Source organism: Rhinopithecus roxellana, chromosome 9 (assembly GCF_007565055.1).
Source record: "Rhinopithecus roxellana isolate Shanxi Qingling chromosome 9, ASM756505v1, whole genome shotgun sequence".
Classification (NCBI taxonomy): Eukaryota; Metazoa; Chordata; class Mammalia; order Primates; family Cercopithecidae; genus Rhinopithecus; species Rhinopithecus roxellana.
The window spans coordinates 31,319,028-31,344,090 of record NC_044557.1 but is presented as its reverse complement, the minus strand read 5'-3'; the positions used below and the strand labels follow the sequence as shown (position 1 = coordinate 31,344,090).

At 37.5% G+C, this 25,063-nt stretch overlaps 1 protein-coding gene across 4 annotated transcripts in view; it reads left to right on the top strand.

The window, feature by feature from the left end:
• Window positions 1-25,063, top strand: part of TOX (thymocyte selection associated high mobility group box) — a 310,002-nt gene that overhangs the window by 151,032 nt on the left and 133,907 nt on the right. For 3 of the 4 annotated variants that reach the window (XM_010386795.2, XM_030937660.1, XM_030937659.1), the window contains exon 2: window positions 9,998-10,063. In XM_010386795.2, the coding sequence (XP_010385097.1) occupies window positions 9,998-10,063 (66 nt within the window). Of the gene's footprint in view, window positions 1-8,437; window positions 8,471-9,997; window positions 10,064-25,063 lie in introns of those variants that run through there. The other variant, XM_030937658.1, reaches the window with a different exon arrangement.

Here is a 25,063-nt window from a genome sequence, read left to right as displayed (position 1 = left end):
GTCATTTAATTTTAATGTATCAGCAAGACCATACTAGGTGGTTTATGCCTGTTAGCATCATGTGATGATACTTTGTTCTCCAAATTTTTCAGCAAAAGGGCATCACATGGTGACATTCCAGAAAGTAAGACAAGGGGCACCAATCATCTCTCACAATGCAGAATAAATAAGGCTTTGAGTAGAAGCAGGCATGCTGTTTCCAGCAAGTCTTCCAGTTTGGGGTTTGACATGTTTCTGGCAACATATGATAAAATGGACATTGTCAAAGGGGAGGATGAAGTATTTGAAAAATGCTATAAAAAATCAAACAGGAGTGGAGAATGATCTAGGGGTAGAGGGGATAGTTAGAAGTGCTATAAGCAAAGACACTTTGGAACTGAAAATCTAAAATACATTGAATGCATATGCCTTGTGAAGGGGACATCTTATGTGTGAAGCCTTAAAGTAAAGCAATGAAAATTATTCTATAATCTTCATAAAAATTTAGATAAATCAGCAGGGAAACTTACATGAGATCATGAGGTTTTATCAAAGGCAAGAAGGCAATAATGAATATAACTATGTGGTATTTGAAGATGTAAAAATTAAAACATTGTACTCTTCGGCTATAATGATGGATTGAATGACTCCTCAGGTTCCTTAAAATGAAAAAGATATATTAACAGAGCTTTGCTTCAGTTCACAATGGACAAATCCATACTCATACTCAATGTCCTGAAGGATTTGCCATTTAATCCAGTTCTTTAAAATGACATGTTTTCATTTAGAAAACAGAAACTCTGCAATTTGGAAAAATAAATGTCAAATATCTCTTTTAAAAAATGGAGTAGCTCTAGACTGACCCTCATGTGTTTCGAATTGGTCAGGTTGCCTGAACATACCAAAATACCATTCCACACCTGTCTTACCCCAGGAGAGTTTAATCACCAAAAGTCTATTTCTGTCACATAATTGTTGTACTCAGTCACAATGTAATTTGTCTGAGTAATAATAATGGGGAAGTGAGAATCTCCATCTTAATAACCCTGTACCTTCTTATTTGTATTTTATTTTTATTTGATACTACCACTTTTAATCTCAAAATTGTTCAAGAATTGTTTGTCCTTGGTTTTTTAAAAAGTTTTGTCATTTCAACCCACTCAATGGTCACCTAAATACAACTTCTCTGTTGCTTTCTAATACATCTGTCATTCTATTCCCTTAACCTTTCCAATGCCTTGACTTACTAGTCTTATTTTGTTGTTGTTTTTAGGTTCCCAGAACTGAGTAGACTCTTCCAAACCAGATATGTGTAGAAAAATATCCTCATCTTTTTCTCTATGCATCTTATCAGATGCTGAAAAATATTCCCTGTGCTTAAAAAGAAATACCAGCAATAAAAGGTCCGACCCCCCAAAAGTAATTACTTTCATACTTTTCATTCCACATCCATGTTGAATTTAGGTACTGTGGTAAATGAGGTGAGAGCTGATATGATGTGGAAATAAGTGAGTTTCGGCAGCAAGTTTGAATGTACTTCTCAAATTGTTTCCTTTTTAGATGGATTCAGAAAAAATTTGTCTAAAACATGAAAAGTCAGAGGAGTGTTCTGAACCAATCTATTTGAAACTGTGGTGAATTTCAACTGTATGGTATAGTTTTATAGCTTGAATCATTATAGAATTTCAGAAATTACTTGGGAATTCATTTAAAAAAGAAGGCTCCTACAAGGAAGCCAAAGTCTTTGCTCCTCGTTTTCTGATATCAGACACCCTGTGGAGGCCTTTTTGTAAAATCCATATTTTCATTTTATTAAACTTATTTTCATTAAATTCACCAGAATGGTTTTATAGTTAAACTTTCATCCACACATTCTTTTCTTAAACAATGCATAATGAAAATGGATTGCTTGGTGCTGAAAGTTTGGGGTTAATGAAGTTTTCTAGAAACTTGCATTTTTTTCTTTCAAATGGAGTGATGCTTTCATGATATAGGCAACTCCTGTTTCTTCTATTTATCACTGTTTCATAAGTTTGTTTCCGTCTTTGCATAGGCAATTAAAATAGAATCAATGACTCTTTAATATAATGAAAGCAAAACAAAGATGGGGTGAGATTAGTATAGCATTGCAGTTAAGAGTGTTGTCACTTACTAACTGGTACCGTTGGGCACTATTTTAGTCTAAGTTCCCAGGAAGCAGAGCCTGCAGTGAAAGCTTGAATGTTAGTGCTGGGAATGTAAGCCCAGGGAAACCAGAGTGAGGGGAAGGTAAGCAAGGCAGGGAGGCAGCGAGAAGAAAACATAAGGTGTATATTTCCAAGTGACCATAGCTTTGCAACAACTCATCACTTCTTGCTTGGCATGAGAGACATAGAGGTGCTACAGAGGACATCATGAGCCAGTCCTTCCACGGGGCAATAGGAAATTTCCCTGCACTCTCAGGGTATGTTACCTAAAACCTCCCCAGCTCCAGCCAGGTGCAAAGCTTCTCTATATAAATTGCTGCTGTGCTTGGGGACACCATGGTTTGTAGCTGTGTGGTGGCAATGGAAGTGGTGCCTCTGGAGGCTACATGGGAACAGTGTCAGCTGTTCCTGGAAGAAAAGGTCAGAGGCCTGAGGGTCAGGCAGGCTGAGCAGATCTGGGGAGCACGTAACTGGATCCATCACAGACGAGTTACTGGACTCCGTTGTGTTTTGTCGTCTATAAAATAAGATTAATAATATTACAGGATTATTATAAAAATTAAATGGCTTCATATATTTAGTGAAATTAGAGAGGGCCTCTAAAGGAAGAAGTTCAAACTGGTTTGAACCACTGTTACATCATTATTTTACTTGTAGAGCTTACTAGGTGACTACTCAATACTAATTAAAAGAATAACTTGAATCATAAGTTTGGTTTATTTGGGTAAAAACAAAAGACCAAAAACACAGCAATGAAAAACATTGCATTGTAGCCTTACCCTTAACAGCAGAGGGAAACCGTCATGTTTCTCTCTTGAGATTCATGCCATCGAGCCACAGGTTTAGGATAAATGCATAGTATTATTATTATTGAAAATTTCAGTTTTCACTGTTAACAAAAAGAATATCTAATATTCCTCCAGATAAGTATATTACTGGGACAAAAATGAGAATACAAACTCAGCCCCAAAGTGGAGTCCAGCTTCTAAGTTGTGGGTCTAGCACTATCTTTTGCCCACCCATGGCCAAGTCTTCCAAGCAGAGACACTGTGCCCAGGCCATTCTTCCTCTCCATACCATTCAGATCTGTAGTTGAGTGTTTACCACTCAAGTTCAAGTGACAGGAGCCCAACCAAGAGGGGTTGCTCTTCCCTAGTTCAGCTCTGTGTGCTCCTGGGTTGGAATGCACATCCATAAAAAGCACTAGCAGAGTAACTGTGCTTTCTTTTCTTTGGGTGTTGATAGCCTTGGCTCAGTCTGGTCTCTTTCCTTTCAGTGTGATCCACTTCTGCAGCTGTGCTGTGCTCAGAACCAGTTTCATTCAGCTGGGCTCAGCATGGGGGCAGACTGACTTAAGACTATCTTGCATCAACAGGTTCAGCCTTGACACTAGGAGATAAATAGACACCTCTTCCTTCTCCAGTGCCTCCTGACATCTTCCCTTGAGACTGATGAGGATGTGCAGTAAGTGTGGGAGTTAGCTTTGCTCAGTTTTCACTGGATCTGTGTGACTGTGCATGGGAACAGCATTAGAACTATGCATATTACCACCCTACATTTGGTGCTTAACTTTCAAAATGCTCTGCTTCTAGGAAACAGCAAAGTCTTCAAAGTCTTCATTGCCCAAACTTATTTCTTCTGTTACAAAAAACAAAAAACAAAAAACAAAAAACAAAAAACAAAAAAAAAAAAAAAAAAAGATGATTCGTAATCTTATACTGGGCCAAAGAATACAAAAATGGAAATTTTATTTTGGGGATATTAGCCTCTCTAAAAATGATTTATTATAAAGCACCATCTAAGAAATGTCAAATTGACTCCTGTTATAAACATTTCCATTTTTAGCCCTTCTTTTCAAACATCAAAGTATCAAATATTCTTTCAGAAAACACCCAGAAATGTAAGCTTTTTCCCTTTATAGGCAGTACAATGTGGTACTGTTTCATGAATTCCATGAGGCTGTTTTTCCCCCTCAGCAGCAGTTTTCTGATTTTCTTTTAATGGTTTCCCTAAAACGTTCCCATTTTCTGTACCAGTGCCAATGACTGATTTACACTTCACATTCTATTTTTGACTTTTCTTGTCTTTGTGGTTTTGGTAGCCTAATATTGCCCATTTTTGCTCATCATTCACTATGTTCAGATATTGCTAGATTTCTCCTTTCAATTTTTAAATAGAAGAAATAATAACTACCTAGTTTGAAAGCTCTTTGGGATTATGGGTTTGGTTAATATCCTCTAAAAACAATTTCAAAAAACTGAAGTAGAAGATTATAAATGACTTTTTATATGATTGCATCCCCTGGTGCTTTGAAATAAAAACACAATGAAGAGTCTAAAAGCGCTTGGTCAGGAAGGCTAATCCTGGGTTGATGCCATTTACATTTAGATTTAAATAAATCAGCCTATTTATTCTTTCAAACTTTGCTTCAGGTTTTAAATTGAGAATACATGGAAACTAAAAACCCTAGTATGCTTAGATATATTTTGAAAAGTTATGATGCCTAAATTCAGTTGACTTCCAAGAATAATAACTGTGGGCCGGGCGCAGTGGCTCAAGCCTGTAATCCCAGCACTTTGGGAGGCTGAGGCAGGCGGATCACGAGGTCAGGAGATCGAGACCATCCTGGCTAACATGGTGAAACCCCGTCTCTACTATAAAATACAAAAAACTAGCCGGGCGAGGTGGCGGGCGCCTGTAGTCCCAGCTACTCGGGAGGCTGAGGCAGGAGAATGGCGTGAACCCGGGAGGCAGAGCTTGCAGTGAGCTGAGATCCGGCCACTGCACTCCAGCCCGGGCCACAGAGTGAGACTCGGTCTCAAAAAAAAAAAAAAAAAAAAAAAAAAAAAAGAATAATAACTGTGATGAGCATACGGAGTAAAGAAATGCAGTTAGTTATGTTTAATAAATACAATTTTATTGCAATAATTACTAATAATGCTTATCTAATCTGTAATCCAGGTAGAGTGAAGTGGGGTCATTAGAATGTGGCAATGTGAATGCTGTGCCTTCAGGTCTGTAGAGTGCACGCACACACACACACACCAGCTACAAATAGCCATTGAGTCTATTCCCACTTCTTACGGAGATGAAGTATAACGCTGTAGTCAGAGTCTGATTCCTCATTTTTTATGAGTGTTGGAGTGAAAAGCAGTATGTCATAGTGGAAAACTCTTCTACTAAGAATCCAGACCTTGGTTCTATCCCCAGATGGACCTCATAAACAATACAAAGTCTATTTATTCAATCATAACATGAGAGATTCTGATGTGATGGTTTCAGGCATCATTCTACAAACACACTTCTAAGACCAAGAGCTATAATTCTACTTCAGGTGACAGTTGTCCACAAGCTCGTGGCATGGGGTGCTTTCTAAGATTGTTGGATCAGCAGGAGGCCTGCTGAGAGCCCTGGAACCAGCTCCTGGTCAGGGTGTGGTTGGACGGAGCTGTGACAGTGCAGTGATAATATTAACCTGATAGGGTAGGGTGGGAAAGGTCCTGTGAATGCTGGGATCTTGGCTTACTCTTTTCCCCTGGGCCCAGGAGTGTGTCCAACCATGATCTTTCAACCGCAAGGGGAATGACCACGCCTATTCTGATACACATACGTATTTTTATTTGGCAGCTCAAGATTCTTTGGAAGGAGGGCATACACATTTTATTTATAGCCAGGTCTCTTGATTCCTGGCCAGTCTATATATTTTGTATTAAATAAAATTGTATTAAATAAAAATCCTGAGGAAGAACTGAATCTAACATTTGAGTAATGTTGTCCTGGCCATTTCTGTACTTTCTTTTCTTTTTATTCTTTTTCTGTTGTTGTTGTTGTTCTCTTTAGGGGTTTCTGCACCGGTATCAGTTTTAATCCACTGTAAAACTTTGAGTCAACTGCCTTAAAAAGCCATCAAACCATTCTCTAAAAGCTGAAATTCTTCCTCTTCTTAGGTTACCACCTTCTCTAGAAAGATAATATATTTAATCCAGCAAATATGTTTCAGTTTTTGTCATTTAGGCAATAAACATTTCAGAAGACCTATTATGTGCCAGCCCTAAGCCATAGAGGAACTAAAGATAAGGAAGTTACGCACCATTCCCTCTGGTGGCTCACAGTCTGGTGGAATCAATCCCCCAACAAAACCTGCCCCGAAACAGAGGTCTTCCTAGGGGAGCCCAGAGCATGCAGACAGCCCAGCCCTCACTAAGGGGAGGTGAGGAGTCTGCAAAACACTGCAAGAAGTAAAAGGGAAGGAAGGCATTCTGGACAAAGAGGTGTGATTGTGTGTGGGACGCACTGGAGCACAGGAAGTGGGTGAGATAGGAACTGAGAGCAGAGAGTCTCACAGCAAAATCAACATGGCTCTTCTCCTCTAGAAAGCAAGTGACAGCATGAAATAAAAACATTTCTATATTGTAGGCTCCCCAGAAATACACTTTTGGAGGAGTTCTGAATATCCTGATAGCAATTTTTAAAAGTTACCTGTATTAGGGTGCTCCAGAGAAATAAAACCAACTGGATGGATGGATAGATGATCTATCTATCATCTGTCTATCTGTCTGTCTGTCTATCTATCTATCTATCTATCTATCTATCTATCTATCTATCTATCTGTCTATCTAAAGAGATTCAGTATAAGGAATTGGCTGACATGATTATGGATGCTGAGATGTCCCAAGACCTGCAGTTAGCAAGCTGGAGAGCCAGGAGAACTGATGGTGTAGTTCCAGACCAAAAGCTGGCAAGTTTGAGGTCCAATAAGAGCCAATGTTATTTCAAGTCATGCCCCAAAACAGTGAAAGACTGATGTCTCAGCTCAACAGTGAGGCAGGAGGAATTCATTTACTCTAGTCAGCCCTTACTATTCTAGTCAAGCCTTCAACTGATTGGCGGAGGCCCACCCACCTTGGGGAGAGCAGTCTGCTTTACCAAGTCTATCAATTCACATGTTAATCTCTCTCAGAAACACCCGCATGGACATACCCAGAAGAATGTTTGACCAAATATCTGGGCAGCCCATGGCCTAGTCAAGTTGACATGTAGAATTAATCATCATTCCCTCTCTCGGTTTTCTGCCAGGCCAAATACCAGGTTGACAGCACCTCACGACACTTAAAAAAATTCTCACAATACCACAAATTCTGGATAATATACCAGTGTCATTGAGATAATGCCATCACTCTGCTTTGACCATTTTTGGATGTTATTTTCTGAATTGGTAGCTAACTTATCATTATGATTCAGAATATATTGATATGTTCTGGTGATGAAGTGCATGGGCGGCTAAAAAGCCGGGGGCCTGGGTTTGCATTCCAGCCCTACCTCTCACAAGCTGTGTAACTTGAAGCATCTAGCTTAACTTATCTGTGCCTTTGTATCTTCTTTTGTAAAATGTAGGTAATAATAATACCTAACTCTTGGTTTTGTGATGCTTAAATCAGTTAATACGTGTAAAGATACAGGTGCCAGGAACATAAAATGTGCTTAAAAATATAGTTATAATGCTTACAGCCACATATCTTTTATAGTAAAATGCTGTTTTAGTCTTGGCTCAATATTACCTAAGTATTGGTACTTCTTGAGGAAAGAGTCTTCATCAAGAGCAGTAACACCAAATGTACTCAATTAGCGTACATGTTGGATAGAGTCAACCCAAAACTTCAAAGCCTTTAGCTGGCTTGAGAACAACAACAGATTTAGAAAATGAGTTAGAGAAGATGAAATAGAAAGTAACACATTTATAGAATATGCACAGGCAGTGAAGTATTTGGTTCACTCCACTTCTTCAGTTTAGTTTGTTACAGTCAGAGAAACTGTCCGTATTTTAAATGGTTCCTTGGCACTTTCACATGAAAAACATTTGCAAACAAACCAGTGTACTCCAACAGTGGGTGGAGATGAAGAAATGTGCAGTGAGGCTCTTTGTTAGGTCTTGAGTTGTTAGGAGTAACAGGCAGATTGGCTGGGGCTGGCCTATCTTTGGGTTGAAAGAGTTCACCTGTTTGATGGGGCACGGTGGCTCATGCCTGTAATCCCAGCACTTTGGGAGGCTGAGGCAGGTGGATCACCTGAGGTCAAGAGTTCGAGACCCTGCCTCTACTAAAAGTACAAAAATTAGCCGGGCGTGGTGGTGGGCACCGGTAGTCCCAGCGCTCGGGAGGCTGAGGCAGGAGAATCACTTGAACCTGGGAGGCGGAGGCTGCAGTGAGCTGCGATCGCGCCATTGCACTCAGCCTGGGTGACAGAGCGAAACTCCATCTCAAAAAAAAAAAAGAGACTTCACCTGTTCAATGGAAAAGCAACCTAGGGTAAGTCACTTCAACTCCAGGTTCATGAGCCAGTTGACAGAGCAACCAAAACACCCAGCTCTACTTTTTCCAGTTGTGTTATTTTTTATTTGCTCTAACAACATCTTTCAATAAGTAATTTCATTATGTTTAGATAAGTCGTTCATATAACATGAAATATATTTATAGGGTGATGTGTGAAGAAATCCTTTGATTCTCTGAACTTAGTCTCTTGAGTGCTTCCATGTCTTTAGGGAGGTCTTTATTTACAGCTTATGTTGATGTGAACTTTCAGGGCACCCACTCTGGTGATTATAGTTTAGAGGCTGTGGAGCGACCCTCATGTTGGTATAACCTTCTTCTGCTAGCAGTTCATAGGTGGTGGAATGAGATTATCTATAATGCAATATTTTGTTATGTTCTGACATAACACCATTTTTTCATAGTATATAAAGTATGAAGTATGTCCATAATACCATGGTTTGCACCACTATCAATAACACTATTCTGTTTCAAAAAGTAATTATTCAGACTTTCAATTCCCCATGTCTGAAATTAGCCCACCAATGAAAGTATATTCAGACCCAGCTCTGTGAAGTTACTGTGTTTGTCCATTTGATTATTACCTTGGAAAAATTCTCCCTCTAACTAAAAAGAGAAATGCTTTGCTCATCTGTCAAGTGACTAAAAATAGCTGAGGATTAAGTCTGAATAGAGTGATGACTACTTTCAAAACCCCAAATAATGAAAAGTATGTTGTCGTTGTTGTTGTTGTTGTTGCTTGAACTATTGGAGAGTTCTCCAGTTGTTCTCCCCCTGCGAATTTCTTTCTTCCATCCTTTTCCTAACTTGAAAATTTGCGTATGAATTTCTATGCATTTTTAATACATGAATTCGATATCTTTGAAAAATTTCAGAAAGGAGTATTTCATTGTGCCTGTATATTTGTATTGTTATTTATTGTTATTATCATTCTTAGCCATGGTTATAGTGGCACATGCTCTTTTCAAATATTATTATAAAGTTAAATTTTTCTTAATCAGAAGGTTATTATGATGATGCCAGTTTTAGTCTATTGTGAAAACTCTGCACTTTTTCTTTTTTGAGAGCTAAACTCAGAATGCACCGAGCTGTGCCCTCGTGTATTTTTCGTTATTCTTTTCTTTCAGAAATCATGCCATTCATTTAATACTTCATTACAACTGAACTGCAATATGTATACATGGCGTGCAAAATGAGCCATTTTGTTTTAAAACAGATTGCAGATGAAAGGAAACCATTCATTTCTTGCTTGCTTGCTGTAATTACTAGAGCACTAATTACTCCAAATCACTGACATCCAGGGTCAGTAAGGATGACAACAGAAACATCAAAGAAAAGATGTGGCTCGCTTACTGTGACAGATTTTCCATAGTCCCAGCCACAGTATTTTTTTATGGCTACTGTTTTCCAGTTTGATGGTTAAAAAACAAAGCAAAACAAAACAAATAAAAACCAAACATACCCGCAGTCAAGATTGCTGAATGTTTACTATTATTTCATTCGCAGTTTGACGGTGAGAACATGTATATGAGCATGACAGAGCCGAGCCAGGACTATGTGCCAGCCAGCCAGGTGGGTTAATTAATCTTCTCTGCCTTGTTTCAAATTGTAATTAAACAAATTCAAAGAGTTGCATTGCAAATGAGTAGCACTATCAGTAACTGCCGCAATCAGGAATAATCATAATTTATAAACAAAGCATTTAAGCCTTGTTTCCAGTTAATGAGATAGAGCTGATAAAACACCAGAGTTGGCATTTGTTGAAAGAGACTACCTTGTTTCCTCTCCAGAACGGCAAGCAGCTGTTTTGCCAGCATGATCTTTCCTAAACAGTTGTTTTACCTTTAGGAAATAAAGTCTTTACAGGTGCAGGTTATTTGTGCTTCTGACTGTAGATGATTTAATCATTATAAGCTACACGTGTCACAAATAGCTTTAATTATCAACGGTTGGGGCCATTTTCAACAAAATGTGACGTTCGTAACCCAAATCCCATGGCCGGTGGGGCTAGAAGGCTGCTTTCACGATCTCCTGGGAAGGTAAGGAGTTGGGGCTGGGGAGGAGTTTTCAGGCCGAAAAACATGATCTGACTGAAACCTTTCAAGGGCACCTTTGTATACATTTCACTGGGAATAGTTGACAAGGTATTTAATCATGAGAAATGACAACAAAAGTCCAGTGAGAATGTAAATGGTCACATTTATGAAAGTAAATGTTTGACTATTTATTTTTAGATACTTAAGACCAGATCCTTTAATTCAGCGGAACATTTAAAGCCAAATTATAACTGCCCTTGGATACCAGTATAACGTAAAATATGAGAACATTGTAAGCAAAAATAAGTAAGTGAATAAGTGAAAGCAAGGAACAGTTCACAGGAGCGTTTTGTTGACACAAACATGTTTTTTTCTAGAATGGTAAAAACCATGGTAGATTGGAGTTTCATATATTAGTAATTCTAAAATAAACTCTTAATAATGTTCAGTGCCTACATATCCACACATAGAGATTTAATAACTGGAAGGGTTTGGGGAATGGGTTGGGAGGGAGCATAAAACTTCTTTTTCTTCATTAAGGTTGTCAGTGAATTAAATCTAATGTATATGTTAAGGATGCACTCTGTGACCAAAATGGCTCATGCTTAACTCAAAACAGAGGCAGGCCTGCATCTCCCTGAACTTTGCATTTAGAAGTCATTAGGATCACTGCCTTCTCTGGCAGATATTCTGGAAACTACACTGTATTGTTCAGCTGAAAAGGTCATCATGAAGTTCAAACATCCTGACTACATTGCCTTCCATTCAACTGAGCTGATCACTCTAAGAATACCTTTGGAAGGCTGAGCTTTGCATTTAGAAATCTTCCTTAACTGAATTCATTTGGCTAAGTAGCCTCCAAGATCCATAGGTAGTTCTGAATAGGACTGTTTGATTAAAAAATGAAAAATGTTACTATTAATTTTCTTCTAACCATCAATCCCAAAACTGTACTGACAAGTTTAGTATTACTATTAGATTAAAGCAACCTGGTATCATCTCTTTGGTGCCTTTAGGGTTTTGAAGTGTAAGGGCTAATTGAATTTGTTTGAAACAGTAGAAACACAAACTCAATAAATGATGGCTGTTATAAAGCAGCTGCTCCCTCTTAGAGAATCATTATGTCGGTCTTAAAGCGTTTTGGATAAAGGATTGGAAATTCAGAACATATACATCATAACGACTTGGCTCCTTAGATTTTAAAATTCAAGTACAATGCCTAATATTAAGCCCTTACTGAAATCCAACAACTAACATTGTTTTTCTTCATATGTCAGTCAGGAGTTAGTAAGAATGTTTTGAACAACAGTGATAATTTGTAAAGAAGAGCCCCAAATACTTTTGTGCTTTTTAAAGATAGAGCAGGCTTGTGAGCCAGAAATAAACACTTAAAAAATAATGTGCCATATATGAAAATGTTTTTAGAATGTGCTGTTTTAAAATTTAGACTAGTGTAAGATAATACATACTCTGGAGAAAAATAAACTTCACAAATTACATAAGTTGAATGGCCTTAGCTAAATTTTACACTTAACATTCCTTTTGTTTACTATAATATGGTATGTTCAAGAATTCATTACCTGGTATTCTTTTAGGGAATTTTAATCAATTTACTCCTTTAGGCAACCATAAATAAGATTTTAGTCGTCCTGCAGGGAAAAAAAAAATAGTTTTTTCCTTTTCCTACATAACATCAAACATCTGCATAGTTTAGTAATCCAAGACAACTTGCCTCATAGCATCACTCAACAATTATAATTCCTGTTCAATTTTCAAATCAGTACATGCTTTGGGACTTATAGACTAAGTTGCTAAGTAGCAACATATGGCACACTACTGTTCCTGTGATGTTGCTGCAAGCAAATAGCATAATTCTAAACTTGAAATGATTTTTATAGAAAGCCAATGCTGGAACTGCTCCAGAAATGGAAGTACACTGTAAAAATTAATGATATTCTTTTAGACAGTCCAAAGGGCTCTTTGGCACTATCTACTGCATGCATTCTCTGCCTCTTAAGCTAGAGTATACAAATCCTTAAAACTTTTTTGCATATAGTTTTATAATTGATAGGCAACTTTTAAATTGAATATACCACCTTATAATAAGCCTGACAAGTATATAATAAAAACTCATAAGATTTCCATTTTACTCTGGCACCATTCTTGGAATATTGACTGTTTTCTCCTATAATAGCTATTAAGTGTGCTGGTCACTCAGTGCTTTAATTTAAACATCATTTAACTTTTTTCTTACTCTGGTTAGAATTTGAACCAGCAATTCAAGACTTCTTTGTGTGTTTCCAAACCCTGGCTAAAGGCACCTTGTTGCTTAATACCTCCTGAACTTTGTCCCGTTAAGAGTTTGTGGGAGAATGTGAGTGGGCTAATGAAAGGATGCCAGATGAGCAGCTTGTCAGAAACCCACTTCTTTGCCATTCTGAACTTGTCATGTTTGATTGAGGTGACAGTATCTAGACCAGAAGGACACAAAGTAGCAATATGTAGGGTGAACAAGTCTAGAGATGTAACCTGCAACATGAGGACTAGAGTTAATAATACAGTATTTAGGGCTGGGCGCAGTGGCTCAAGCCTGTAATCCCAGGACTTTGGGAGGCTGAGGTGGCAAATCACTTGAGGTCAGGTTTGAGACAAACCTGGCTAACATGGTGAAACCCTATCTCTACTAAAAATACAAAAATTAGCCAGGCGTGGTGGTGTGTGCCTGTAATCCCAGCCACTCCAAAGTCTCCGCTCCGGAGGCTGAGGCAGGAGAATCGCTTGAACCCACCAGGTGAAGGTTGCAGTGAGCTGAGATCACACCACTGCACTCTAGCCTGGGCAACAGAGTGAGATTATGTCTCAAAATAATAACAATAAAATAGTATTTGGGATGTTTGCTAAGTGAGTACGTTTTAGCTGTTCTTGCCACACACACACAAAATAGGTAACTCTGTGAGATGATAGATAGGTTAATTTGCTTCACTATATTAACTGTTTTATTATCTATATGTATATCATAACATGTTGTATGCCTTAAATCTATACAATAAAACGTATCTTATAAAATATCTGGACCAATATGCCAGCAGGCAGAACAAAAGAGAGGGGTATTGGGCTTCCCACCTCAGAAATTTCTCTGGAATTTTCTCAGCCCACTCAGATATGCATGCTCTGGGGTTCTCTTATCTCCCCATAAAACTTCAGCCGCTTTCTCCAGCTCCTAGAATAGTTGTAGTACCTTTCATAGTCCTTTATATGAGGCTGTCATCACGATATGAATGTTCATCTAAATTAAATAACGTCGAAAGAAGCAGAAGAGAAGTCTAGTTCTCTTCATCAGAACTTTCTACAGCACTAGGTTATTTTATTTGATTTTTCAGGTTTGAATATGTGCCATGGCTTTCCCCCATTCTTTCCTCTTCTGAGTCATTTTCAAGAATGTCCTTTTCTCCCAGGCATGGTGGCTCATGACTGTAATCCCAGCACTTTGGGAGGCCAAAGTGGGCGGATCACCTGAGGTCAGGAGTTCAAGACCAGCCTGGCCAACATAGCAAAGCCCCGTCTCTACTAAAAATACAAAAATTAGCCGGGCATGGTGGAGTGCACCTGTAATCCCAGCTACTCTGAGACTGAGGCAGGAGAATTACTTGAACCCAGGAGGCAGAGGTTGCAGTGAGCCAAGATCACGCCACTACATTCCAGCCAAGGTGACAGAGGGAGACTCTGTCTCAAAAAAAAAAAAAAGAAAGAAAGAAAGAGTATCCTTTTCCATGGCTGCCTGTTTGTTCATTCTGTGTTTTCCACCAGTGCCCTGTACTCAGGGACTCAGCTCTTCACATGCCTGCCTCAGTTGAAGTACTGTCTGAAAAGATCAAGAAGGACTGATCTTTTTTATACAAGAAATAATACTTTAATATTAAGGAAGAATGAGAAGATTTTCCTGGCATCAGGTTAGGAAAAGCTCAGGTTACTTGATTGAACCAGATTTTTAATAAATCACTTCCTCTTAGACCTTGACCTTTGCTCTGCTAAACTATTTCCTTCTGTTTGGTTCCCCGCCTTGCTCCCTTCATTCCCTCCCTCCTTCCCCACCACCTTCCTGCTTTCATTCCTTTCTTCCTTCTTCTTTCCATGAAAAGTTATCCTTTAAGCTTGAACTATTTTTTGTTGTTCATTATGAGCATTATAGTAAATCCTAAATATTAAATATCCTGGCCCGAGGTCATGTTTTAGAGGATTCTGAGATTGTGAGCAGTTTTCTCTCTCCCCACCCTCAGCCCCCTCTGGAATTCTGTCTCTTACTTGGTCCCTCAAATCTCAAGATTAAAAATAAGAATGATAAAATATAGCAATATTATGTTTTCCTGGAATCAGTTACAACTAAGCATTTGACGTACAGTTCATAAAGTACATTTTGAATATAAAATTGAAGAGCATATATATATCCAGGTCAGCTTTCATGTGAATTTGAGGTTTGATTTCTAACTCCACTGGGCACCTGTCCCTGATAGCAGCTCAAATTCGACATATCAGTTCATCCAACCACAACTCATCACCTCCCACCGGCTTCCTCACCCCCAATCTTCTCTTTTTTCTTTACTGCTTATAATCAGAAGTGTTAACACCACCTCTTCAAACACCCAAGACGGAGACTTGGGGAGTCTCCCTCGTCATTCAGCCTTTGGTTAATTCCGGATAGTGTTGATTCTACTTTTTGGCCTAACTATTGAATCCATCTCCTCTTTTCCAGCTACACAATTTCTGCCTTCGTTATAGGCCTCACAGTTTCTCATGAACTCATCTTAACTTCTCTCATTTCCTTTTCCTCATCTTTGCTGAATGGTACACACCTCAGTGCCTTGCCATTGTCTACAAGGCTGCTTTATCATGGTGTGTATTTGTCCCTGGGTGGCACATGGCACACTGGCATCACCAGGGATGTCCTTGTCTTGCTCCCCTGATTGTGAGCTCTTGAAGGTAGGACTCACTCTTGTTTCTGTCTGGCTTTCCTGTGCCAGGAATAATGTTTGACATATCAGAGGTATGCAGCATTGTTTGTTGAAAGATGAGCAAATCAGCTAAAATATTTTATGTACATTTTTTTAAATCACATGAATACTTACAGTCTTCCATTGCAATGATTCTTGACCCTGCATTGCAGACGTTTAGCAAATCCAGCCCTACTCTGTCCATGGCAGTAGGACACTTTATCTTTGTGCCAGTGCCCTTATATATTAACAAAAGTTTCCAGCACTCCCTCCTCCTTGGAGAATTATTTCAAGTACAAGACTCAAAGAGTTAACATGATAATAAACTAGATAATGACAGTCAATGCTTGTTACAATAACATCAGGCTGCTGTTTATCATCAGCAATGCAATGGAATTGGAAATAGTAGTGTGCTCCAAATTTCTTTTTGTACAATATTCTCTCAAATCTGCTGTTAGAAGTATGTTTTAAGATTTACAACTATATTAATGACTCTCTATTTGTTTAATTTCGTGTTTTCCTAATGAGAAAATTCTCCAGGTTAGAGTGTAAATGAGGTATGACAAGAAGGGCCTAGAAAGTGTAATATTTTTAGAGTACTTTTGAAAAACAAATCTCCTTACCGTGGGTCATAACATCTCCATGATTGTGACATAAATTTGAACTGTAAATTGGACTAATTCCTTTTAGATTAGTTCCTTTTGGCAGATATTTCAGAAGTAACATTAAGTTGACTTTTTGACCGTTGACCCAACAGAATGATAAAGCTGCCATGCTCTGAGTAATCAAGTTAGCCCAACAAAGTCTGGCATCTTAACAAGCCCAGACTAGTTACTCAAACCAGTCTTCAGTGTAACATTCAAATGATTACTCTGTGCAGTCCCGGAGGTATTCATTACAGACAAAATTGCTCTTGTTGCCTTGCATACAAGCTGAGTTTTCAATGGGAAATGAAAGGATGCCTGGAAAAATAGGCCACCTAATTAAGTTAAACTACTCTAGCATTTGGCTTGACATCTTCATTACTCAAAATTAAAAAGATGCTTCACTTGAGCACACAAGTTACTATTGTTTATGTTGTTTTCTTCCTAAATTGGCTTCTTACATGGAAGTCTGTTTTTCAGCATTATATCTTGAAATAGCTCACATAATTCTTACAGTTGATAAAAATGTCTTAATAGCTGTATGGATACTGAATACAGGCACCATACAAATATATATCTTAGGGCTTGGGATAGTTAAACACACATTGGCCTTTCTGCATATTTTGTTGGCCAACCACATTGACGTTGTTGAACTTTAGGTAATTCTCGACCATTCCAGTCTTTATTATTATTATTTTAGTTGGGTATTGACTCCATTAGCTATAAATGATCATCTACATGAAAATATGAATTCCTAAAAAAAAAAAAAAAAAAAGAAATAGGCCATAATGTTTAAACTGAAATTCATTTGTCCAGTAAAAGTGTTTTATATCAACCTCACCAGCAGAGGAACTATTTTAGGAACATTTTAAAACATAAACACATGTAGAGCACACCATCTACTGATTGCCAGTTTCTACTCATTGACACTAATGAGGCTGCTGACAGGTTAAATGTTGTGTATCATATACATTTCCAAGCTGTGGGATTTGTGAATATAATACTCATTTTTTATTTGTTTCTGGGTAGGCGTGAGAATTTCAGAATAATTGTCAAATAGTGTGTTTTGTCAAGTATTGGGGACATGTATTTCAGTGACAAAAATTGTGAAAATATCTGAATGGAACAGCATTAGTGGTAAAAACAGATTCTCAAAACCTCACGCTCCATATGGAGCATGATTTATTCAATGGACAGATGTCAAGATGTCAAGTGATGCCAGCACATTTAGGCATTGGAGGGAGGAGTTGTGGCACTACTGCAGTCTGACTAGTTGTGTGGTAGCATTTGATACATTTTGAAAGCAGCCATTTGGCTTATTTACAATTATATTTTGAACATTTTTTTTTTCTTTAGCATGTGAACAATTATGAAAAACTAAATGATCCTTCCTGTTAAATTTTGCAATTATAACATGCTATATTCTTTTCTGGTAGCACATAATAAACCTGTCACTAAAGAATGCCCTCCAAAATAAGTATAGTATTTCAATTTAAGAATGGTAATGTGTTGAATATTGTCACCTGTCTATGTTAGCTCCATTTCCAAGGTGCTTAAAGATTGTTCTAAAGAAACACTAAATTTTCGATATGTCACTATGTTAAGTAGAAGCACTTTTGCCCATTTTTACTATAAAAAACAGTGGGGCTTAGAAAAGTTAAGGTGTTTTCCACCCACCCAAATGTCTTCTGAGACCTCCTTCTGTGTATCCTCACCTGCCACCTCAAACACCTTTAAAATAAAGTGCCAAGTTTCCCTCTGCAGTTTCAGTTCCTCAGTTTGGGAGCAGACCTAGCTAGACTTCCCAGAAACACAGAGGGTTTTAGTGTAATCTTTATCCATATCTGTATTTTCTTCTTTCTCCTGTGTTCTTCCTGATCTATATTATTTTACAGCTTGAGTATTTAAAAATGTAACTATAACCCTAATGATTTGAAATTAATTGGTGGCTTTCTTAGAAAATGTTCTCCATACATTCTTTGCTGTTCATAAATTAGGATAATTGATGCTGTCGGTAGCAAAGCCCAACAAGTGATTTCTAAGGCCCAGCATCAGATTATTCAAATGTAATAGCCTGATCTGAAACTCCCAAGGGTTCTGATGGTCATGATTTGAGACCAGTAATGAAGGCTTTTCTGTATGCAACTGGGCCTTACAGCATTTCAGGAGAGGCCTTCCTTCAAGAAGAGCTAAGCCTACTGTTTGTTGTTATTCTCCAAAATCACAAAGAGAGTGACCTTGGAGGAAATGGGAGTGGGGGACAATAGGGATGCTGGGTGAGACCGGGTCAGCAGCTCTATACAGAAATTGCCTTCAGGGATGCCGAGACTTCCCTGTACCATGGGTGCAAAGATTTTTTGTTTTTTGGGTTTTTTTTATTTCTTATGCTCTAACCTCAATGAAACTTCTTGCTTTTAAAGATGATAAATTTCAGTAGTAGGAAGCTTCTTCTTGCCTGGAAGTTTAAGTCAGTACCCTCCTCTCCCAGTGCCCCAAAAGAATTGGATTTATAATAATAATAGCTGTCAGTTGGAAGCTACCAGTTTCTGACAAGGGACTAAACAAAATCTACACACTTATTTTCTCATTTGATCCTTACAACAATTCAGTGAGGATTAGAGAGCTAGAGTGACTTACCATACCTCAAAAAGATAGTAAATATCAGAGCTATGATTCTGGCCTTGGAAGGTCTAAGGCTTCTGTCAAACTCCATCCTTGGTCAGCTAGGCTTAATTTTATTTTAGAACTTTAAGGACAAAATGTTGACATACTTCAGTTCTAAAGAGTATTGAGATAACTGCAATGTGTTACATGTGTGAGAATACTCTGGGAAATATTAGCTTATGCCAAATGAAACCATGGATGCTTTACCATTTATTTACAAAGCAGTAATTTCATACTCGTGCACACATAAAAGCTGAACAATCACACAGTAGATATTTGCTGTCCTTGGACTCCTTGATGCAGAGCAGTGATTCTTCCCTCCCCTTCTCAGCCAGCTTTTGGCATGCCTGTGCCACCACTGCCCGGTCCTTTCCCTCCACACTCCACTGCTTTTCTTGTCCAAGTCCAGGACTCTTTTCCCACCCTAATTTCTCTTCCTTTTCCCCTCCAGAAGATAAACTACAGGAAGTCTTTCCACAGAAGACATCTCACCCTCCCTCCACTCTTCCCTAGAAATCCCACTTCTGGGGAACTGAACATTGAGGGGTCTTACCATCATTAAACTGGGGGAAATTGTCTTCATTTATTCAACTATTTTTTTTTCCACATCCCTATCTTTAGCATAAACTTTCTTTGTAGGAAAGATCTAGCAAGTGAGATGACCTCCAGTATTTAGAGAGATGCACTTGCAACTCTTCCCTGGGAGGAGGAATTGCATATCAGCGTGTGATGAGTAGAAATAGGAGCTTCTTTTTCTCCTTTCTGAACCCCTTGATTAAGGAGGCAAACCAAGAGCACAGGCTTTCTATTAGCTCTGGTCCTCCGCTAATTTGGCTTCTTCATGCAGAACGTGAGTTTGCACCCAGCATTTGCTGATTTCTACTCAAGAGACAAAATAAAAATGATTGGCCATAAATAGATACATACAGCATGTATCTATTTCATATATACATATAAAAATAAACATATTTATTTTATATTTCATATATACATATAAAAATAAACATATTTATTTTATATTTTATATACATATAGAAATAGCCCAACACTGAATGCTCAACTCCATGCTGGTTGCCTGCATATGACTTAGCAAATAGAACCTAGCCATAAGCAAAAATCAATTTAACGCATTTCTTTTAAAAAATAAAAATTTTTTAAAACTTAAAAGGCTGCACGTGATTTAAAATAGTATATTAAAACCTAATATATTGTAATCAATTGTTAACAGTAAACAATGTCTATATCATGTTTCTTTGGGATTCCCATCCACCCAACTAGTTCTGTAAATGCAGACAAATAATTTAACCTCTCTGGAACTCACTTTTCTCATATGCAAAGTTCAGGGACTATTTCTTAGGTTTCTTCTTGAGCAAGCATTCTATGATTCCATGTCAGCATAAGTAGAGAACTGTGGAAGGTTATCCTAAGGAAATAAGTGGATTAAGTTATTTGTCATGGTGTGGTTTGCAACAGCAAAATCTGAAACATCCTAAATGTTCAAAATGGAGAACTGATAGAATAAATGATAGAACATGAATGCAATATGCAGCCATTTAAACAATAATGTTGATGATATTTATTGGCATGGAAAATTATTCACAATCTGTTTTAAGTCATCACATTAAATTATATAATGGTGCGATAATAAAAATATAGCTAACATTTATTTATTGCTTCTTTGAACCAGTGTATTACTCAAAGTATTTACATTATCTCATTTGTCATATTTAATCCTGATATATCCTTAATGAATTGAAGACTAATATCATCCCTATTTTATAGCTTTGGAAACTGAGGCTTATAGAAATTAAGTAAATACATCTACCAAGGGATGAGCTGAGATTTGTATTTAGCATTTCCAGCTCCAAAATCAGAGCTCAATTATCTGACTTTTGTTAGGGAAAACAAAAACAAAAGCTCAAAACAAACTAGCAAATAGGCACTAAACAGAATCTCGAAAGACACACATTTTAATGTTTTGCTCCTGAGTGGTTGGATTAAAGGTGACTTTTTTTCCTATATATATTTTCTAATTTTTTTAAACTAGTTAACATGGGTTATTTAAAAAATAAAGCCAAAAAATATGGAACTGGATCTCAGAATGTATGAACTCAATATGACAATTGAAAAAGTCCAGATGATTAAAAAATATAGATTGCATTGTATATAAAATTATGTGCTGAATGATGAAATTAAATACTTGAGTTACTCCTTTTAACACTGAATATGGAATGATGACCTAGCACTAAAAAACATGTCCTGACTGACTTTCAGAAGTGGTTCCTTTCATTTGAATCTGGTCTCTCTAATGATTTGTTTGTGGTTTGGAGGGGGAGTACATTATTTGTTTTCCAGAAGCTTGGGGATTTTTTTAGCCAAAGGAGAGGTCCTCGTTTATGACAACTACGCACGATGCCTGGTATGAAAATATCCCCTAAAAATACTGCTTGGAGACTTATGTAGACCCCCAAGCAATAATGAGAGAAGACAAATCTCTTCGCCATTCTGGTATCATTAATGAATTACGGCAGGAGAAAGTCCTGCAGGTAAACACTAAGGACTTTCCTGGAGGTATGTGGAGAGAGAGGCAGAGAATATTAGGCTACCTGCCCCACCCTCACCTGATCTGCTTCAGGTGCTTAGCCCAGGGTCCCAGTACCCCCTGAATCCTCAAAGCCTCAGCTGGCAAACCCTGACCTCAGGGTCCCCCAGCCCAGGCCCCAGGAAGAGCCAGTGTCAGACATTCTCTGGGGCAGGTTCAAGTTGACCTCGTTTTCTGGTGTCATTCAGGCTTTGCACACTGGCTTTTCATAAGTGAAATTTTACCTTACTACCCAGTTCCAGAAGAGGCCTGCATTAAGCCCAGTAGACTGAAGTTTGCTTTGATTGGTGGGACCAAGCTTGCCCTTGACATTATCTTAGAGGTTGAAGGCCTGACCTTGCTGTTGAACCTGCCTGCTCTTACCTGGACATTAGCCTAGGCTTGCTCATTTGTCAGTTTTTGTGGTCCTTCCCTGATCACTTATCGCATCTTGGCAGAAGTGTCTGATCTTTAGGCCCTGATATCAGTGTAAATCTGCTTATAGCAATCCCTTGATCATCCCAGCTTCAAGTAATTCTTTTTGTTTACACTCTGATATCACTTAGTTTGACACTTCAAATATACTGCTCTTTATTAAGAGCCTAAGTTCCCCTTTCTCTCTTCTAATTCACTATCTTTATAACAAACTGTGTCTCTTTCTTTTCCTAGTGTAGAGAGATTTTTATTGGACTTATGCAAATAACCGTATCACCATAAGAACACTCACAATTTTTGAATTCTAGAGGAATCAAGTAACATAATAAAAAACTTTTATATTTGTTTATAAAATTATACTATACCAAATTGCTGTAAATTACATATAGCTGAAGAGAGAAAATTTTCTTAAATCTAGAAGACAAAACATTTGAGTAAAGGACCAACAATATTTTAAGTAAAAGTATAAAAACCTGATCTTGATCATTTATTCAATCTCATATAATCAACTTTTGTTCTGCTAGATCTCTGAGTCATTTTATGACTCCTTCAAATTCTTTATTAGAGTTCTAGAAATTTTATGTAGCCTATGGATCTTAAAATTATCTGAAATTTGTATTTAAGAGAACTTGGAGTCTTTTTCATGAATCTGATTGTAAATGATTTTAGAGAAGAATAAAAAACAATAATGTTACACAACTAAAACTTAGAATAGCATGGTTAAAAAGCTGATGAAAGCCTACAATTGACAGATATTCAATTATTTTTATTTTATATAACATTTTAAGATAACCAGGTTTATGACTGACAACACATTGAATTTCTATAAATTTATATGATTTTTGAAACATGTACACCAACAAGTACCCATAAATGCAACTAAAAGAAGATCTAGTATCACCTATAATTTGACAATGTTTCTTACACAATTTAACAAATAAGTCTGATTCTTTAAATCTTTACAAAATGAGAGATATATCTTTTGATGTTTTTCACAGACTGTGTCTTTCAGTTCTTTGTATCTCAGATCACTCTTTGCAGGATGCTTACACATAGTAGGTATATGACAATGCTTCTGTAACAAATGAGGCACTCATTGCTTTTTATTTAACACCAGTTAAAAAAATTAATGAGCACAAATAAATGTCATACTTTCTAGCAAAAATTTCATTTTGATAACTGTTGCTTGAAAAATTAGTACATTGTGTGTTTTTAAATGAAGATGATTTATTGCTATTGTCTAACGCGTGAAGAAAGACAAAAAAATTGTTTGCAGGATCATTGGCTTGAGCACATCAATGGCACTGTTGGACAATTCTTGCTGAGTGTTAAGATGATTTATGTAACAGACCGAAGCTTTCCACAGTAATACATTATAGTCTCAAGCTATCAACCCTTGTTCATGCAGAGACAAAAGAATCTGAAAAATACCTACTCCTGAAGGTCTTCTCAAAAGAAATCAGAGATTACGTTGACGCTGTTTAAACTCTTTCAGGAAAAATCACCATTACATGTAATATCTTTACTTCTACAAATGTGCAGAGGAAGCTTATTATTTTTCTAATAAACTTTTCAGTTTAATTTGCTTTCCCTTCAGTTCTCTGAATCATGCAACAAGAATGTTTAATAATAGAAGATGAAACATGTTTAAACATTGACATTCTTCTATCCTTAAGTTTCAGGATTTATGTTACAGATTAAAAATTAGTGCATTATGTATATGTTTGATGGCAGTACTATTTATTTGTCTTTCAGATAAAGTTCTATATGGGAAACATATTTTACAAAGTTATAACCATAGCCATATTTTTAGTGTATGCATGATTGCATGAATCCATCACATAATTTGACGATACATACGAGATGGTATCTTTTGAATTCTTCTGAGTTATGGGACTTCTTGTCACCAAAGATAAAGTGTTCTGTATAATGATTGCAATATGTGGACAGAGACCGACAAATACAATGCTTCTCTGGTAGAGAAACTAGATTTTGAAAAGAGAAGAAAAGGCAATGTTTAAAAGAGATTTCCCATTATTTATTCCTGGTTAGCATATATTAACACTGCCTGGGCCATATGAAAACATGAATTCTCTGTAGTCAAAAGAAAAATCAGCATAATTAACATTCCATTTCCAGATGTAATCATATAGAATAAGAATATAGGAACAGGCTGTAGCAAAAGGAAATGTGGATTGCAGAAGGAGAAAATAATGTAAACAGGATACTCAGATCATGGAACATGTAAAGCAGTATGATTAAAAAGGAATGTGAGTATGTCATTAAACAGACAGGAAATGAGATCTTACAGAATCAGGTGAGAAGTTTCCTTTTCTACTGAAATGGGAGGCTGGGAAGGTTGGACTTCAGGGAAGGACTTTGGCGTTAGTCAAATGGCTGAAAAGGCATCCAAGCAGATCAAACCAAAGCAAATCAGAAGGATTCCCCATTAATTTCCCAACCTCAGTCTCTTGATTCCATTAATAGTCTCAAAAGTGAGCCTCTAATTAGCAATTTGACCTCCTTGCCAAGAATTGCCCAGGGAAGATCGCTTCTCCAAGGACACAGCCAATATGTTAGAAATCATAGCTTTTGTACAAATTTAGACAGTGACATTCTGATTCAGAAATTCATTTGCCTTTTACTTGGGTTGGTAGGAGTCAAACTGAGAACCCGATCAGCCAGGGCTGCAGGCCTGCCAGCAGAGCTCCCTGAAGGAGCAAAGTTGTTGGGCCTCTGCACATGCAGTAATTCTCGGCACCTTCCACTTCCTTTGCTACCCTGTTCCCCACCATCTTTTTATTCCTTAACCTAAAAAGTGCAATTTAATTCCATTAGAATAAAGGTAAAGCCTTAACCTAGTTATTTATGGGGAGCAATTAAATAAATACATCAGGTATGAATGGGGTTACACTTTTCTCCACTGTGAGGCTGAGGCCTAATCAATGGCAAATATACTGAAATTCCTTTATAATGACATTGTGGAGAACGGATCTAAATCTTCTGTACTGTCTACAGTTGTTTGTTTTCTTGGACATGACCCAACCCGTGGGATGTATACATCCATTTAACAGTAACCATAGCTATGTAAAGCTGTTGTTTATCCAGAACTTCGTATCTGGCAAACATATATTATTAGGCTTTTTACATATGTTTTTGTTTTTAATACTTATAAGAACCCCACGGTTTTAAAGCTTGCTGCAGAACCCAAATTAATACATGGT